Raw genomic sequence first — 16,998 nt, forward strand, 5'->3', positions numbered from 1 at the left:
ATGAATGCCGTATTACATGCTGTTTGTACTCGCTCAGTCACCATGAGATTAATTTTTCTGTATTCTGCAAAAAACCTGGTTTATCCCGTTGCTCTCTATCTCCACCTTCTATCCAAGTCCCCAATTCCGCTGTTGGCAACTCTGCACATGCTCAGTTTTCAGGGAGTTTCCGATCACATCTGAGTAGCCCATGTGACTCTAGAGTCACACATGTGGGTGTATACACAATGACAGCCCACTCCCTCCCTCCTTCCTCCTCCATGCCCACTAACCAGCTAAACACAATGGGGGCGGGGTATTGCATGTAGATTGATGGAGGGGTGTGACGCAACCTGTGACTAGCAGAAATCTGCCCACGCCATGTTTTTGCCAAAAAATAAAGATTTTGATCCCAAATATATATTTTTATGACAATTTAAAACAGTTTTATTTTTCACTTAATTTCCTTTCCTGTAGAATAATAATAGTGTCGCTTTTAGTTAGTCCGATGGTCCCCATGGAAAGATTTCCTCTCTTCCTGTGCTGGTAGCAAATCAAAATTTTTGATTTTTACCCTCATTTTTCTCTCTTTCTCTTTCTCTTTCTCTTTCTCTTTCGCTTTCGCTTTCGCTTTCTCTTTCTCTTTCTCTTTCTCTTTCGCTTTCTCTTTCGCTTTCGCTTTCTCTTTCTCTTTCTCTTTCTTTTTCTTTCTTTCTTTTTCTTTTTCTTTCTTTCTTTTTCTTTTTCTTTCTTTCTTTTTCTTTTTCTTTCTTTTTCTTTCCCTGTGACATTGATCGTTACATCATGATTATTCGAGCAAATGAATTTGCTGATGCTGAAAAACCTAGTAATGGTTCTATCCCCTCCCCGCTGTATCGAAATCTAAAAAAATAAAAAAGTTTTTGCCTTTTTTAGTTCTTCTCTAAAGATGTGTGGGCAAAAACTGTATTGAGGTGTTGGGTACCAATAAGGTACCTCTTATATACACCAGACAAGGCCACCCATAAAAGGGTTATAAACTCTGGTAGCCTTGGCTGGGTACCCTGGGCAAGTTTGCTACTTGCATGTAGTATTCTGGGGGTTTGTTTGTTTTGTGTGGTGTAAAAAAATTAAAAAATTTAAAAAGTACCTCTAACAATGCACCTTTCTTGAAATATGTAGCCTCTGATAGTGACCAAGTTCAGGTAGTAAAACAAATCGTTGTGACTGGAGCACGGCAATAACAGCAGGTCACTCACACTGCAGTTCCTCCATTCAAAAAAAAAAAAAAAAACATTTTGTCTTCAAGAAATGCTAGGCGTTCTGTGATTGGACAAGGGAGTATAAAATCTTCCGTTGTCCAATCACAAAATACCTTGTATTCATTGAAAATTATTTTCCTCGCTGTCAGAAGCTGCATTTTAAGTAACCTTGTAACACTTTTAGAGTGGAAATAATTCTGCAAAACTTGCCTATGCTCCATTGGTTTGACGTTCGCAAGGTCCTTCGCTAGTGCAGCATCTTCTCTCTTCTGGGTGCTGTCTTTGGGTCGCAGGATGACTCCGAAGGCTGCAGTCAGATAACATTTTTATTTTATTCTGGGAGGAAGCATTGAACATTGCATGTCTCTTCTTCACTAAAGAGCCTGCTGCTGGTCGTTGTTGTGTGTATGTGTATTGTAAAATTTTATACACACACTTGCACACACACTGAGTACACCCCGCACGGTTAAAATAACTCAACACACATCCACTAGTGTCTAAACCACTGGCAACAAAAGTGAGTACACCCCTAAGTGAAAATGTCAAAATTGGACCCAATTAGCCACTTTCCCTCCCCGGTGTCATGTGACTCGTTAGTGTTACAAGGTCTCAGGTGTGAATGGGGAGCAGGTGTGTTAAATTTGGGGTTATCACTCTCACTCTCTCATACTGGTCACTGGAAGTTCAACAGTGCACCTCATGGCAAAGAATTGTTGCTCTACATAAAGATGGCCTAGGCCAGGGGTAGGCAACCTTTTGAGCACACAAAAAATGTCAGCTTCACACTCTCAATCACAAAAAGGATTTTTTTTTATAAAGTAAATGCTGTCAACTACTTTAGTAGTGAGAAATTACCATCCTGCACTCACGCCTCAGACTCCAATTCCTGCCACTTAACACCATAGATCACTGTCCCCTCTGCAAATCTGTTGCACATCTGCCCTACCCCTGCGCATCTGCCCCACCACTGTAACCCACCCTGCACATCTGCCCCACCACTGTAACCCCCCTGCTTATCTGCCCCATACATGTACCCCTTTTCTCTTCTGTCTCACTACTGAGTCACCTTCTCATCTGTCCTAACACTGAACCCATCTGCTCATCTGCCCCACCACTGTCCCCCCCCCCCCCCCTACTCTACTGCCACACCAATACACCTCCTTTCACATCTGCCCCACTGCTCTAACCCCCTGCTCATCTCTTCCACCATGGTACCCCCCTGCTCTTCTTCTGTTCCACCTCTGAACCCCTGTTGCTTTTTTTCCACACCGATGTACCCTCCTGCTCATCTGCTCCACTTCTGTACTCTTATCTATGATATGCAGAGTGGTAAAAGGAAGCAGAGATTAGATTCATCTACCTGTCCTGGCACACTCATCCTGCTGATCCACCTCTCGCATCCAGCCAACGTGCTTGTATGTGATGTCACATACAAGCATCTGGAATGGATGGGCAATAATGAGCTCGGGTTAGGGGGGGGCATTTTCTGTAAGCAGTGGGTCTGTGTGCAGCATCATAAGTTGGGGCTCCCGCAGCTGAGAAAAAGTGGTTGGGTGTGATTTTCATTGCGCTGTATACTGGCTGTGGCTTAAAGGGAAACTGAGTGCAATGGTTCAGTAGTAAGTGATGCAAAGTTTCAGGAATAATTTCAACAAAGTTCCCAGAAGATCAACAGTAATTCCACAAACTGTCACCTGATTGTGCTTTTCTCAATCAGTGAAATCCCTTCTTTCTGAGATTGGTAGTGGCAACCAAGTGAGTCATCTTTCTCCAGATGGTGGATGGAAGTTAGAGAACCAAACAATGTTTCCCATCTTTTACAATGTGTGAGGGCACAGTGCCTCCCCCTCAGTGCAGGTGCTGTGTGGGGAATTCTGAAATTTGAATGCATTAGTGTCTCGCTGACACTTCCCTGTGCTGCTCTGCTGATGGGGAGGGAGTTGAGTGCTGGCAAAAGAAGCTTCGCGTGCTGGGGATTGCCTACCCCTGGCCTAGGCTATAAGAAGATTGCCTAGACCCTGAAACTGAGCTGCAGCACGGTGGCCAAGACCATACAGTGGTTTAACAGGACAGGTTCCACTCAGAACAGGCCTCACCGTGGTCAACAAAAGATGTTGAGTGCACGTGCTCAGCGTCATATCCAGAGGCTGTCTTTGGGAAATGGACATATGAGTGCTGCCAGCATTGCTGCAGAGGTTGAAGGGGTGGGGGGTCAGCCTGTCGGTACTCGGACCATACGCCGCACACTGCATCAAATTGGTCTGCATGGCTGTTTTCCCAGAAGGAAGCCTCTTCTAAAGATGATGCACAAGAGAGCCCACAAACAGTTTGCTGAAGACAAACAGACTAGGGACATGGATTACTGGAACATGTCCTGTGGTCTGATGAGACCAAGATAAACTTATTTGGTTCAGATGGTGTCAAGCGTGTGTGGGGAAACCAGGTGAGGAGTGCAAAGGCAAGTTTGTCTTGCCTACAGTCAAGCATGGTGGTGGGAGTGTCATTGTCTGGGGCTGCATGAGTACTGCCGGCACTGGGGAGCTACAGTTCATTGAGGAAACCATGAATGCCAACATGTACTGTGACCTACTGAAGCATGAGCATGATCCCCCTTCCTGGGCCACAGGGCAGTATTCCAACATAACGACCCCAAACACACCTCTAAGACAACCACTGCCTTGCTAAAGAAGCTGAGGATAAAGGTGGGGTACTGACCTGGCATGTCTCCAGACCTAAACCGTATTGAGCATCTGTGGGGTATCCTCAAACAGAGGGTGGAGGCGTGCAAGGTCTCTAACCTCCACCAGCTCCTTTGATGTCGTCATGGAGGAGTGGAAGAGGACTCCAGTGGCAACCTGTGAAGCTCTGGTGTACTCCATGCCCCAGAGGGTTAAGGCAGTGCTGGAAAATAAAGGTGACCACACAAAATATTGACACTTTGGGCCCAATTTGGACATTTTCACTTAGGGGTATACTCACTTTTGTTGCCAGTGGTTTAGACATTAATGGCTGTGTATTGTTACTTTGAGGGGATAGCAAATTTACACGGTTATACAAGCTTTACACTCATGACTTTTTTTACATTGAAGCAAAGTGTCATTTCTTCACTGTAAAGAAAACTAAAGCGCTGATGTGAATAAATCTGTGAACCAAAAAAATTATTAAGGTGCTCAAATGATGGTGACTACTATTATTGTGTTATGTGCTGATATCACAAGAAATATATATGAAATAAATTAATAAAGCGCTACCATCAACCTTTATATTGCACAGTGATCCTATAGAAACCTAGAAAAAACACTTAACATATATAAATGTCCAGTGAACCCAACCAAAAAAATGAATAAAATAAGTACAGTGCTTCCAAACAAATATGAATAAATTGCTCATAAACTTCTGAAGAATTACTGAAGAATAATCGAACACCCATAGTTGGTGAAATAAAAGCACAAAGGGACAACTATACCCAGATGATCAGGTGTGGAGTCTGTTAGTGTTCACATGTGATGGATTGCTTTCAGATCTTGATTCCTTTCAATCCTTCATAGATCCGTTTTGCTCAAACAAGAAAAAATGACAAACTCATTGCGCAAATAAATAGGCTAAAATCAACGTGTGTAATAAAAGCACAGTTACACTCACACATGCCCCGCAATGAAATCGCATCTAAGATCCCATACACACTATCGGATTTCCCAAAACCATGTAGTGCAAGGGCCTGCCTGATTGCATACAAATTGAAACTCCTAAAGGTTTGATCTCATATTATATGGTTTTGGGAAATCTGAAGACAAAAATCAGCAGAAAATCTGATAGTGTGTATGGGGTTTAAGACGGTCAGTTGCATATAACCGAACCAATCTCCTCACTTAGCTGTCCGTGCTCACACAGCACTAAGGTCTCTGGCTCCTCCCTACGTGTTACGTCACTGGACACTTGACTTTTATGACATGCTCACTGAATATTTTATACCTTTTATTGAGCGTAACTATTGCCATGGTTCTAAAGGAGCGTTGTGCATCATCATACCATCAGATGCGATCATTACCGCATAGGCAGCATATTAGATATGATACAAATTTTATTTATGCATACAAACCATTTTAAAATAAAGAATTTGTATAATAAAAAATGTAAAAACAAGCAATTATACAGTTATACAAATATAGTTAAGACCCGAGAACAGGCACTTAACCTAACCAATAAGTTCAATAAAAATCCCTCTAGTGGTGACATGTATAATTACCACTATTTTATATAAAGAAATATACAAATACAGTTATTTTATTTTAGGTACCTATATAGTGCCGTCAATTTACACAGTGCTTTACATATACATTGTACATTCACATCAGTCCCTACCCTCAAGGAGCTTGCAATCTAAGGTCCCTAACTCACATTCATACATACTAGGGACAATTTAGACAGGATCCAATTACCCTACCAGCATGCCTTTGGAGTGTGGGAGGAAACCGGTGTTCCCCAGAGGAAACGCACGCAGACACAGGGAGAACATGCAAATTCCAGGCAGGTAGTACAGTGGTTGGGATTCGAACCAGTGACCCTTCTTACTGCTAGGCGAGAGTGCTACCGACTACACCACTGTGCCGCCCACAATTAGAAATATTACTTAATCCCATAGGCGAGAGAGTGCCCATTTCAAAAATCCATCTGGATTCATTTTTACTGAGTTCTCTCACCTTATTACTGCCCTGCCAGTGTGGTTTATATTTTTCTATGGCCCAAAATTTAAAACCAATGGGATTTTTATCATGGCATAGTGGAAAATGATGTGAAACACTGTTTAGGGAAACCATTCCTGATGTTTTGTATGTGCTCTCGGATCCTCTTTCACATCGGTCGTTTCGTTCTTCCTATATACTGTATATACTGCAATATATATATATATACTACCCCCTCAGTTCTGCATTATATGAAGTCTTTAATTTGATATTCCTTTTTATTACTGGTAGATATGAATTTCGTACATTTTTGGCCATTTTGTTTGGTGTTCCTGCAGGCGTAGCATCTCTTACATGGGGAAAAAACCTTTTCTATGATAAAAGGTAAATTGCTGTGATTTATAGGAAGGCATCTACATTAAGAGACATAGTAGCCAAGAATGTCACTGATCACTGTGAGGCGCTCTGTGATCACCGAGCCAATGAGACTGATCACGTGATGTAAACAGAAGATCGGTAATCCTTTTTTTTTTTTTTTTTTCCTCGTGCTGTCAGCATGAGGAGAAAAAGAAGCCGATTACTGGCTTCTGTGTAAGGGACATTGGTCCCGAAGAGGAAGAGGCATAGCCACCTCATCTGTGCCCTCAGTGTCCACCAGTGTATATCAGTGCCACCTATCAATGCCCACGAGTGCAAACCTAGCAGTGCTGCCTTATCGGTGCCCATCAGTGCAGCTTATCAGCGTACATCAACGAAGGAGAAAAATTACCTGTTTGCAAAATTTTGTAACAAAATATAAAACTGTTTTTTGTATATATATTTTTTTTTTTTTTCAAAATTTTTTTGTTTTTTTTCATTTATTTATTTATTTTTAAAAACCAGAGGTGATCAAATACCACTGAAAGAAACCTTGGTTTGTGGGGAGAAAAAATGATAATTTAATTTTGGGTACAGTGTTGTATGACTGCGTATTTGACAACGCTGAAAGCTGAAAATTGGTCTGGGCAGTAAGCAAGTGGGTAAAGCGGAGTTCCAGCCTGTTTTAAAAAAAACAAGAAAATTAAAAAACTAAAGTAAAAGTCAGCAGCTGCAACTTCTGTAGCGCCGGACCTTTTTAATATAAGGACACTTGCCTGTCCAGGAATCCTGCAATGTCAGCACCCCTAATTGATTCGTCAATCGGCTTTGGGTGCAGATGCCGGCATCTTCACTAAGGAAAACCGAAAGTGAAGCCTTGCGGTTTAACACCCTGTTTCCTACTGTGAGTCGTGCTGCACTTTCTGAATGGTCCTGCTGTTCCCCTCCAAAGTGCCAAATGTGGCAGTGGGGGTTAGGGTGCGAGTAGGCGGAGCTTCCTCTTTTGGGTGGATCTCTGCTTTAAGTATAATGTGTATGATGTGATAACCACCTCCCATGCTGTCTTTTCCTAGATACAGCCCTTTAAAAACACTGATGCTAGCTCAGCAGTACTGTAAGCTGACAGATCTGTACATTCTGCTTGACATTATTTGAATGGAATTCGTCCCTGCAATATATGATGTGCATGAGTACTGTTTAGTTTTCCGTTGAGAGAAAGTCAATATAGAGGCTGTTCTACATGATTGGTGTGTGCAGGACTCTCTAGGTGTTACATTTGTAATGTGCATTTGGTGACTGCTACTTTAGGGCCTCTTAACACTACCTGCATGCTAAAATGTTTCGTATTCTCACTCAGGCTGTTATCAGTTTTGCTGGTCAGTGATGGGGTGGTGCTATGTGCTGTTTCAGTGCATTGCACAGTTTATTTTGTGTTTTTTGTTTTATTTAGAATGTACAATGCATTCAAATCCCCGCACAGCCCTGTGCAGTCACCTGTAAAGCCATCTGATTCACTGCAAAAAAATGCAACTTGACTGCATTTTCCCGACCCACACATTACCACAACAGTGACCAACATTGTTTTGTAAACCACGGGGCATTACATATAGCGTGAACAGGCCCTTTAAATAGATTTTTCTGAGAGCATTTGCCGTAATGTGCGGGTATGTACAATGTGGCAAAGTTGCTTATGTGTTTGCCTCTCCACCAGCGATGGCAGCTCTTTCTTCTTTGCCTATTAGGTGGCTAGTAATGATACAAGCACTCGACTAGACCAAACCATTCTGCATCTTGGAGATTGCAAGTGCCACAGGCTGTGCAAAAAATAAATAAAAATGCTAGTTTTTATTTATTTTTTATTTTTTTAACTTTTTAAATTTTGCTCTGGGTTAAGTAAATATTGTTTAAATAAAGAGATATGTGCATTCTTACCTGAATCTTGGTGTGCTTTGCGTAATATATCTTCCTGATCTGTGCAGTAATCTGCATGAAACCCCTGCTGTACTTTTGTCTCTGTATATGAACTTCTTGCATTAGAACCCCACTCCAGGAAACCTGAAAACCTTCCCTTGCATTGGGGCTGCACCAACACTGCAGGTGCTTAACTGCCCATTTATGTCTAGGACACAGAAAAGCAGCGCTGCTTACCTGCTCCTCTGGTCCCCTGGCGGAGAGTGCTCCCCAACGCTCTTGATGGGGGACTGTTCCTTAGTGCCCAGTGTAAGACGATGAGCCCTGCATCCATCAGAGGACCTCTAGAATGCCAGAGTATGGGGAGAAGGGACTGCAGGAGTAGAGGATCAGGTCAGTAACTGCTTTTAGAGTCTTATAGACTTGAACAAGCCGTTAACCCATGCAGGTGAGAATTTTAGGTTTCTTGGAGTTAAGCTTTAAAGACCAGTCACTGCTGCTCACTCTCCTTGTGCAGGATAACTGGTCTTGTATCTGCCCCTCCTGTAGTTTTCCTCAGGCAACCTATAATGGGTGGTCCTGCTGGTGTATAGGCTATGGGCAACTATGATCATGTCACCCCTACGTTTGCAATGTAAGAACATGGTTTGCACTTGGTGCACAAATAATTAAAGGGGTTGTAAAGGTAATTTTTTTTTTTTTTTTTTTAAAATAACAAACATATCATACTTACCTTCACTGTGCAGCTCGTTCTGCACAGAGTGGCCCCGAACTTGGTCTTCTGGGGTCCCTCGGCGGCTGTTTCAGCTCCTCCCCGCAAGCATTTACCACCTTAATGCGAGCTCCCTCGCATGGTGGTGAGTGCTTGCGGGCGCGCTCCCGTGATACAGCCGGCGGCTATAGCCGCTCGCTGTATCACTCGGCCCCGCCCCCCGGCGCGCCGCGTCATCGGATGTGATTGACAGCAGCGCGAGCCAATGGCTGCGCTGCTTTCAATCCATCCACTGCAGCCAATCGGCGACCAGGTTGAGCTGCAATGAGGACGAGCAGCGAAGATTCGAGGCGTCAGGTAAGTAAAACGGGGGGGCTGGGGGCGGCGGTACTGTCGAAAGTTTTTTCACCTTAATGCATAGAATGCATTAAGGTGAAAAAATTTTTATCTTTACAACCCCTTTAATTTATACCCTGTGTAGGTATTGTATTGAGAGGTTTATTTAAAGTTTGTGTCGAAAAAATGCAGCCCATTCCCTGATGAAGACTGTAGGCCAAGATGAGAACTAGGGGGTTTACCAATAACCCAGGAAGTGTACGCAAGACGCAGGATATCTTTGAATTTCTGACAAGATGAACTTTTTTTTTCTTCTTCACACTTATTATACACATAGCAAAATGCTTTCAAAGATATTTTTAACTGACCAAAAAGGAGCCAAAAATAGAAGTTCATTAATAAAGTTTTACATACACTTTTTAATACAAGTCTTAGTGCCTCAAATTCAGCTTTAAGAGTATTGCTTTCAAGGGGAAATCAGGCCGTTCACACTTGTGTGACTTTTCCTGTGACTTTGGACATCAGTCGCATGACAAGTCGTACCCCATGATTCCCAATGGTGACCATTCATATCTGTGCAACTTCAAGGTAGTCCCTGTGCTACTTTTGGTCTGCCTTTGATGCGAGTTGAGGTCCGTAGACCTCGTTTACACAGACATTCCCTGAAATCGCCCGACTTTCAAATCGCGGCAGTATGAAAGGGGCCTAAAGCCCAGCTTTTGTACTTGGTACAGGTTTCCTTTAAAACTGGCTGGGTGCATAGCGATGCAGGCCCACATATATTACAAGCATTCAGGTCTATGCAGTAGTATTTCCAAAATAAAATAGGCTTATTTGGTAGCCTGTACATATGACTGCCATCTAGTGGCTATGCTTGTTTTTACATTTACAGTTATGGAACTAAAGGGAGAGAACAATTCTAATGAACACACATTTTTAGTAATTTTTGATATGGCTATGCTTGCTTGAATGTATTTTTGTTTTTAAATGTAGAAATTTGCCCTTACGGAGGTAATACAGCCACCCTGCCTCTCTGCTTTACAACTGTTGAGATATTGGCCATCTAAGGAGTGCTTTCCTTTCAACAGTTGAACTGGCTCATGAGGGTTGATTTACTAAAGGCAAATAGGCTGTTGACTTTGGAAGGGAAGTTGTGTTTTGCAAGGGAATTTTTTCCCCAGAGCATTTTTCCTTGCATATGATTGGATGATGGAAGTCAGCAGAGCTTTACCTTGACACTAAGCATTGGGGAAATTTTCCTTTGCAAAGGAGACAGTCTGTTTTCCTTTAGTGAATTGGTCCCAAAGGCTTGCATTGTGAAGGAGCAGTACAGTACAACAATGTAATATTATATTACCATGTTTATATAAAGGAAATGCTGAAACTGTTTTTACAACACACATTTAGCCACCTTATTCCCAGATGCAGTTTTAACATAATGTTGGTTTAGGCTGGGTTCACACTAGTGAGATCAGACATCGCAGACAAACTGGCTGAAATTGATGCAAACCAATCTGGGGGTGTTGTTAACTTCACATTGACAGCCCCCAGCAATTCGCAAATGTCATTGTGAACCAGTGTGCGATGCGGCAACTGCCACTGATTGGCAGGGTTTCCCGCATCGCACTAGTGTAAATCCAGCCTGAGCCGTTGTTTGTCCAAGCCCCGTTTTTTTTAAAAGTACCAAATCTCATATGGTGAATCCCAGGGGTGTCTAATGTATTCCAGCAAAAAGCCCAAAACTAACTTATTCAGCTCCTGAGCTTGATCCTACTACAGAGAACTTCAAAGCAGCACAGTGCAAATTAATGCTTTCACATTGACTTTAAAGGGGCAGTGCAGTGATGTCACCTGTGATGTCATTGGCATGTCCTGCAAGTCCAGCAGCTTTCCCCCTACAGCAACGGTTCACTATAGTATTGATACATTTATTAACAGCAAGCAATAGATCAATATTGTATGTGAGCTGCAGAAGTAAATGGGAGGCTGTATCCGGTCCTCAATGGCTTGATTTAGACAACCCCATGACTGATGTTCCTCTCATGGAATTTTAACTATCGCAAATCCATGAAATGTTGCCATTGTGCTAGTTTCAATCTATGAAAACCCAGACTTGATCTTGTTTTAGGCTCACACTTGTGAGCTCACAACTTGTCATGCAACTTTGGACATCAAAGTCACATGACAAGTCATTCCCCATGTTTTCCAACAATGATTATTTATATTTGTATGACTTAGTACAGCAACCTCAAAGTACCGTAGTTCATGCACTACTTTGGTCTGACTTTCATACAACTTGTGGGCCATAAAACTTCAATGTTAACCCTCAAAAGTTGCATGAAAGTCATACCTGAATGTTCTACAGTGCAACAGTTGTCTATTATCACTGGTCAAAGCCAAAGTTGTACCCAAGTTGCACCTAGGGTTGCACCGACATCAGTATCGGTGCCAATACTAAGCATTTGCAGGAGTATCTGTATTCGTGCAAATGCGCCGATACCTGAAACCGATAATTTCAGGCTCAGTTCTTTCAGCTGTCAGTGGGATTCCCCCACTGACAGCTGAAGTGTGGAAAAAAAAAAAAAAAAAGTTGACAATTATTGGTTGTTAAGGAGCAGGGCCACCCATTCTTAACAACCGATGACTCCTTCAGCTGTCAGTGGGTTTCCCTTGTGACAGCTGAAGTGTTAAATTTGGGCAATTGGAGCCGTCAAACAGTGCCTGGCTGCTTTTTTTCTTTTTTTTTTTTCTTTTTTCTGAAACCCGAAGATAAAAAGAAACCTTGTTTCTTTTTGTATCTTTGTTTCCTCATCTACAGATCAAAGGGATGAACTTCAATCTGAAGATGAAGTCAGTTTTTAAAGCAACCTGTCAAGTATTTTTTTTTTTTTTTTGTTTGTTTGTTAGATGCTCCGCCTGTTTTAACCCCTTACTCCGCCTTAATTCACTCCTTATTCGCCTCCATTTAATATTCTCCTGCTCTTCTTCCTTTTTTTTTTTTTTTTTTTTTTTTTACTTCATTTTTAAAACTTTTTGTGTTTTTTGTTTGCTTTGCTCATTAATATTTTTACACCTTTTTAACTTGTATTTACACATTTCACATTGAAAAGAGTGCAAAATGTGAAAAAATAAATAAGTTAAATTTTTACATAACTTTTCAATGCTTTGTACCATTGCTTACATCTGAAATATAAACAAAACAGTTGCATTAGGTATCGGTAATTCGTATAGGCGAGCGATAAAAAAAATTAAATTGGAGTGCAACTTTGGATGGGTGCACCAATACAAAGTCCACAACTTACGAGTCGTACAAGTGTAAATGGAGTCTTAATGCTGCACTAACAAGTGCTAATTGCATTTCTTATATCAGAATCGCAGTCTAATATCCTTAAGTCGGGTTGATCAATTTATTTATTTTTGTGTAAATATCTCAAGCTCTGCAAGTTACGCACAATTTTTGGTAGGAAAATTACATGTTCTAATTTGTCCCTATTTCTACCCAGTTAAAACATAGAATATAAACTTTAGGTGTCCAGATCTGCTACCAAATGAATGCTCTGTGTAAAAAAACAAAAAACAAAAAAAAAAAACAAAAAAAGTGTATAATATTGGGGTAGACTACAAAAGTTGGGTTTATAGGATCCAGAACCAAGACTGCATTTACATGTTTAAAATAACAAAAAGGGAAAACTATGTATTCTTTTTAACATAATACAAATCGGTATGAGGACCTTGATACCAAGTCACCCTTTGTGTGTCGTGATGTCATCCCATGGCACACAAAGGCTCTATTGTGGCTTTAGTTACTAATTGCATACCCTATGATTAGTCTTGAAGTGAGACTCAATGGCCCTGATTCATCAAGCTGCAGTGGCATTTAAGGTGTGCTACATAGATCTTGAGGCATGCTAAAATGACATGCAGTAATACAGACTGGAGAGGCCACTTGTGGGTTAAAGTGTGTGTGTGTGTGTGTGTGTGTGTGTGTGTGTGTGTGTGTGTGTGTGTGTAAACCCTAACCATGAATTTTCTTTTGCTCTGCTAAATATACTATTAAATGTGTTGTCCAATCCTAGGTCCCTTTTTAAAAAAATATATATAAAAAAACAAATATCGCTGTATCTTTCTATCTCCTCTCTCGTGTGTGTGTGTGTGTGTGTGTGTGTGTGTGTGTAAAAAAAAAAAAAAAAAAAAAAAAAAACCCCAAAACGCACACACATTACCTGGAATTGGTCAGTGATGCATGTAAAGAAAGCAGTGGTAATCATGAAGAGGCAATGGTAACTGAATACAATGTAAAATGAGCTAGTGTGGACAAATCCAGGGATTCGGAAAGTAACAATACAAGGGATGTCCAATACACATACAGCCTTGTATAAAGTCCTAATTATGTCAATTGATCAAAAATGCTGAATCCCAGGAATGCAGATCTCTATAATCTGAACTTTCCTTATGGAAATATGGGAAAAAATTATAAATCCCAAACTGCCCAGAGGAAAAGGAGAACGCAATGCTTTATTTAGAAAGACAAAGAAGGGATGGGGGAATGCACGAACATGAAATTCATGTGTCCTGTAGGAGGGTGGCGCAGAACACCCAGCCGGAGTGGGGACCGTTTAGGAAGAGTCGGGGAAATAAAGTACAGCCAGTAAGGAGTTGCTCTTATTACTGGAATGAATATTAATTCCCAGATGAGGTAAGTTATTATTATTATTCGAGATTTATATAGCGCCAACAGTTTACGCAGCGCTTTTCAATGTATAAGGGGGACAACACAATTGCAGTACAGTTCAATACAAAAGGTACAGGAGGGCCCTGCTCGTTGAGCTTACATTCTAAAGGGAGGGGGTGGTGGTACAAAAGGTAATAGCTGCAAAGAATGATTTGATGGGGTGGCTCAAGTTATAACATTGCTCTTCTCTACCGGTCAGCATACTAGTTAATTCCTCCATAAACCTAATGTCCTGTACTCGGTGTAGCCATTGTTGAATAGATGGGAGGGGATCTCTGATTTCCAATGTGCAGGTTTACAGGTTTACAGGTACGTGCAGCACTGATTAAATGGTGTACCACAGATCAATCCCATTAAAGTGTCATGCGGATAGTCAGGTCAACTCAGAGTTTAAATTTTAAAAAAATGTAGCGGAAGCAATCATGGGTTTAGGTGGTGTATGTTCCCTAGAGATGTTGGAAGCTTGTAAGAAAGGTCCCTGATACCAGTCTTTTTTTCTGGGTTTGTAGCAGTCTGCAGTGAATGAATGAGCCACGCTCAGACGTAACCTCTGGGGAAGTTTGTGTTCATGTCAGATATCTGAATAAGTGACAACCCGTCATGGTGTTTAATTCATTAAAATATAATATACTGCATAAAAGACAGGATACCTGCACCCTTCTTACAATCCTCCAAAATCTCCAGTAAACATTCACCATTTAGACCCATGGGTGCCTCTGCTAATGTGTTTTTTTTTTTTTTTCCAGAGCCATTAGCGTAAATGCTTAAAATGGTGTTAAACCCAGAAGCAATCATTTTATTATATTGCTGCTTGCCAATCCTTAGATGTGATGGTTGCATTAGGCGTTTTACTGGCCAGATCACCAGGTGAAAATGAAAAGAGGGTGAGGGAGAATCATCAAATTATTGTTAAGCTGCAATCTATAAATTTTTTGGGTTTACTACCACTTTGCCAAAACTCCACCAACAGATGACATTTGGGGTTACGAAATGGCCGACTGCAGTCCGGACCCGGACCAAGTGATGCTCCTGTCAGGACCATCAGCATGGCAATTTGAATCGCTGGATCCCTGCTGGTAAGCAGTCATTGGTTGTTAGGACCACTGGCTTCCTAGCAACCAATGATGTCATGTGTATGCCCTGCCCCCTGCAGCAAGCTTCTCTGCCAAGCTCACACCCCCTGCAACTCGCTTCTTCTCCAGCTCCTGCCTGATTACAGGGAACTTATCCATCAGGTACAAGTACATTGTTCACTTTGATGAGCTCTATAGGTCTAAAGGGACACCCTGATGGCAGCACCTCATCTATTTTTGATAGACTTACAATGACTACAATCAGTCATAGCACAAACTTGAGATTTGAACTTTGGAAGAAAATTTTAGCAATAGCACCTCCTTGAATTTTTAATTCATTAGCCCTGTGCTAAAAGTCTTTTTTTGATTTTCTTAAAATGTAACCACTCATATAATTTTTTTTTTTTTGTCTTTCATCACTCAGTAAGTGAAAACGCCTACAAGATAAGTGCTTTTTTGTTCCTAATGGAATATTTGAAGCCTCTGCTCATTATTAAATAAACGCAGACCAGGGATGTCCATTAAAACTGGGCAACTCCCTTGATATTTGGCTTTGAAAAGATTACTAGGATGTTAACCTGCTGTAATGCTTTTATTATATATTTTCATCCGCCCCTGATCTTCGGCCCATGAAAGATAATGGGGCTCCATTATAATGGTCATTTCCCCTGCATGCCTTGCTCGGCTCACCACCATCAGCCTGTTAATATGCCCGAGAAGCCTATGTTAAGACCTTCCATTGCATTTAAATCATTAAATATCTCCAGCTCTTATTACCTATAAAAATATTAAATTGCCCATTACCTAATCTGCCACTGATGTTCTGTTTATTTGTTTGTCTTTTCCCATTGTGTTGTGCTCTGCTGCAGTGGCCACTCATTACTTAAAAGGGTATTTATATCCTGACTTGTAGCTCGGTGCTAAACACAGAAATTGCTTTTGCCTCATTTGGATGCAGCCGGTGTCGGAGTGCCTCGGAAGCAGCAAAGATAAGACATCCATGCTTTTTGTTTTTCTTATTTTTTACTCCTCTTTTTTTTTTTTATTATTATTATTATTATTACCCAGCAGCTTCATAGCATGCGAGATTGCTGAAGGGTATATTTGCTTCAGGGGAACATACACTTTACTGTTCTTCAAAAGGCACTCTGCTGTTTGACATTCATATGCCATTCTGTCAGTGAACGCACTCCTCTGATTCTTCCATCTTCACACTGACTCCGGAAACACACGCAGCCTTTGATCACTGCAAAATGTCTTAAAAACTTAATTGGCTTCAGTTTATGGAAGTAGAAGAAAAGCGAATTTTAAATGTCTCCTATAATAGGGTTAGAATGATATGGATAATGCAAGATTAATTACAATACTTAGTTAAAAAAAAAAAGAAATCAGCGCACTATGCTTGTATTCAGTATAGCGGAAACCCAAGCTGATTGCTGTTAAATAAGTATAGCTGTGGGGTCTGAAGACACTTAGCTGCTTAATTAGTTTTTTTTTTTTTTGTTTGTGTTTTTTTTTAGTGTGTTTTTTAATCAAGCTTGGCTGCCCAGTGTGTTCTCATAAACCGTGAGAGCTTGTTAATATGGTTTTATGATCTTAGTGATGCATCACACATCACTTTACTCCACAGCATTCGTTTTGCCTCGGTAAAGCTGTATTTGTTTGGAGGTTTTATAATTTATTGTCTGGAATATTTTTTTATTTTTTTTCCCCCTCTGGCTGGCCTTCAATCTTTTATTCAACGTGTGTGTGTGTGTGTGTGTGTGTTGTTTTTATTTTTTGTACTATAGATGAGAGGAAGCTGAATTAAAAGGGGGGGGGGGGGGGGAGCTGCCTACCTAAAATGAACCTGTGCTTTGACAATAATACATTTTATTTATTGGTGCCTTTCAGAACACCCAAGGTCATCTTACATGCCTTGCAGAACAAAGCTACAACTTAATTTAATTGCCACCGACCTTGCTTACACTCTTCT

At 41.1% G+C, this 16,998-nt stretch overlaps 1 protein-coding gene across 1 annotated transcript in view; it reads left to right on the forward strand.

Moving 5' to 3' along the window:
- Positions 1 to 16,998, forward strand: part of GPD1L (glycerol-3-phosphate dehydrogenase 1 like) — a 69,015-nt gene that overhangs the window by 43,474 nt on the left and 8,543 nt on the right. Inside the window, exon 6 of the mRNA XM_073630291.1 lies at positions 4,120 to 4,134. Coding sequence (XP_073486392.1) covers positions 4,120 to 4,134 — 15 coding nt within the window. The remainder of the gene's footprint in view (positions 1 to 4,119; positions 4,135 to 16,998) is intronic.

This window comes from Aquarana catesbeiana, linkage group LG05, assembly GCF_042186555.1.
Source record: "Aquarana catesbeiana isolate 2022-GZ linkage group LG05, ASM4218655v1, whole genome shotgun sequence".
Classification (NCBI taxonomy): Eukaryota; Metazoa; Chordata; class Amphibia; order Anura; family Ranidae; genus Aquarana; species Aquarana catesbeiana.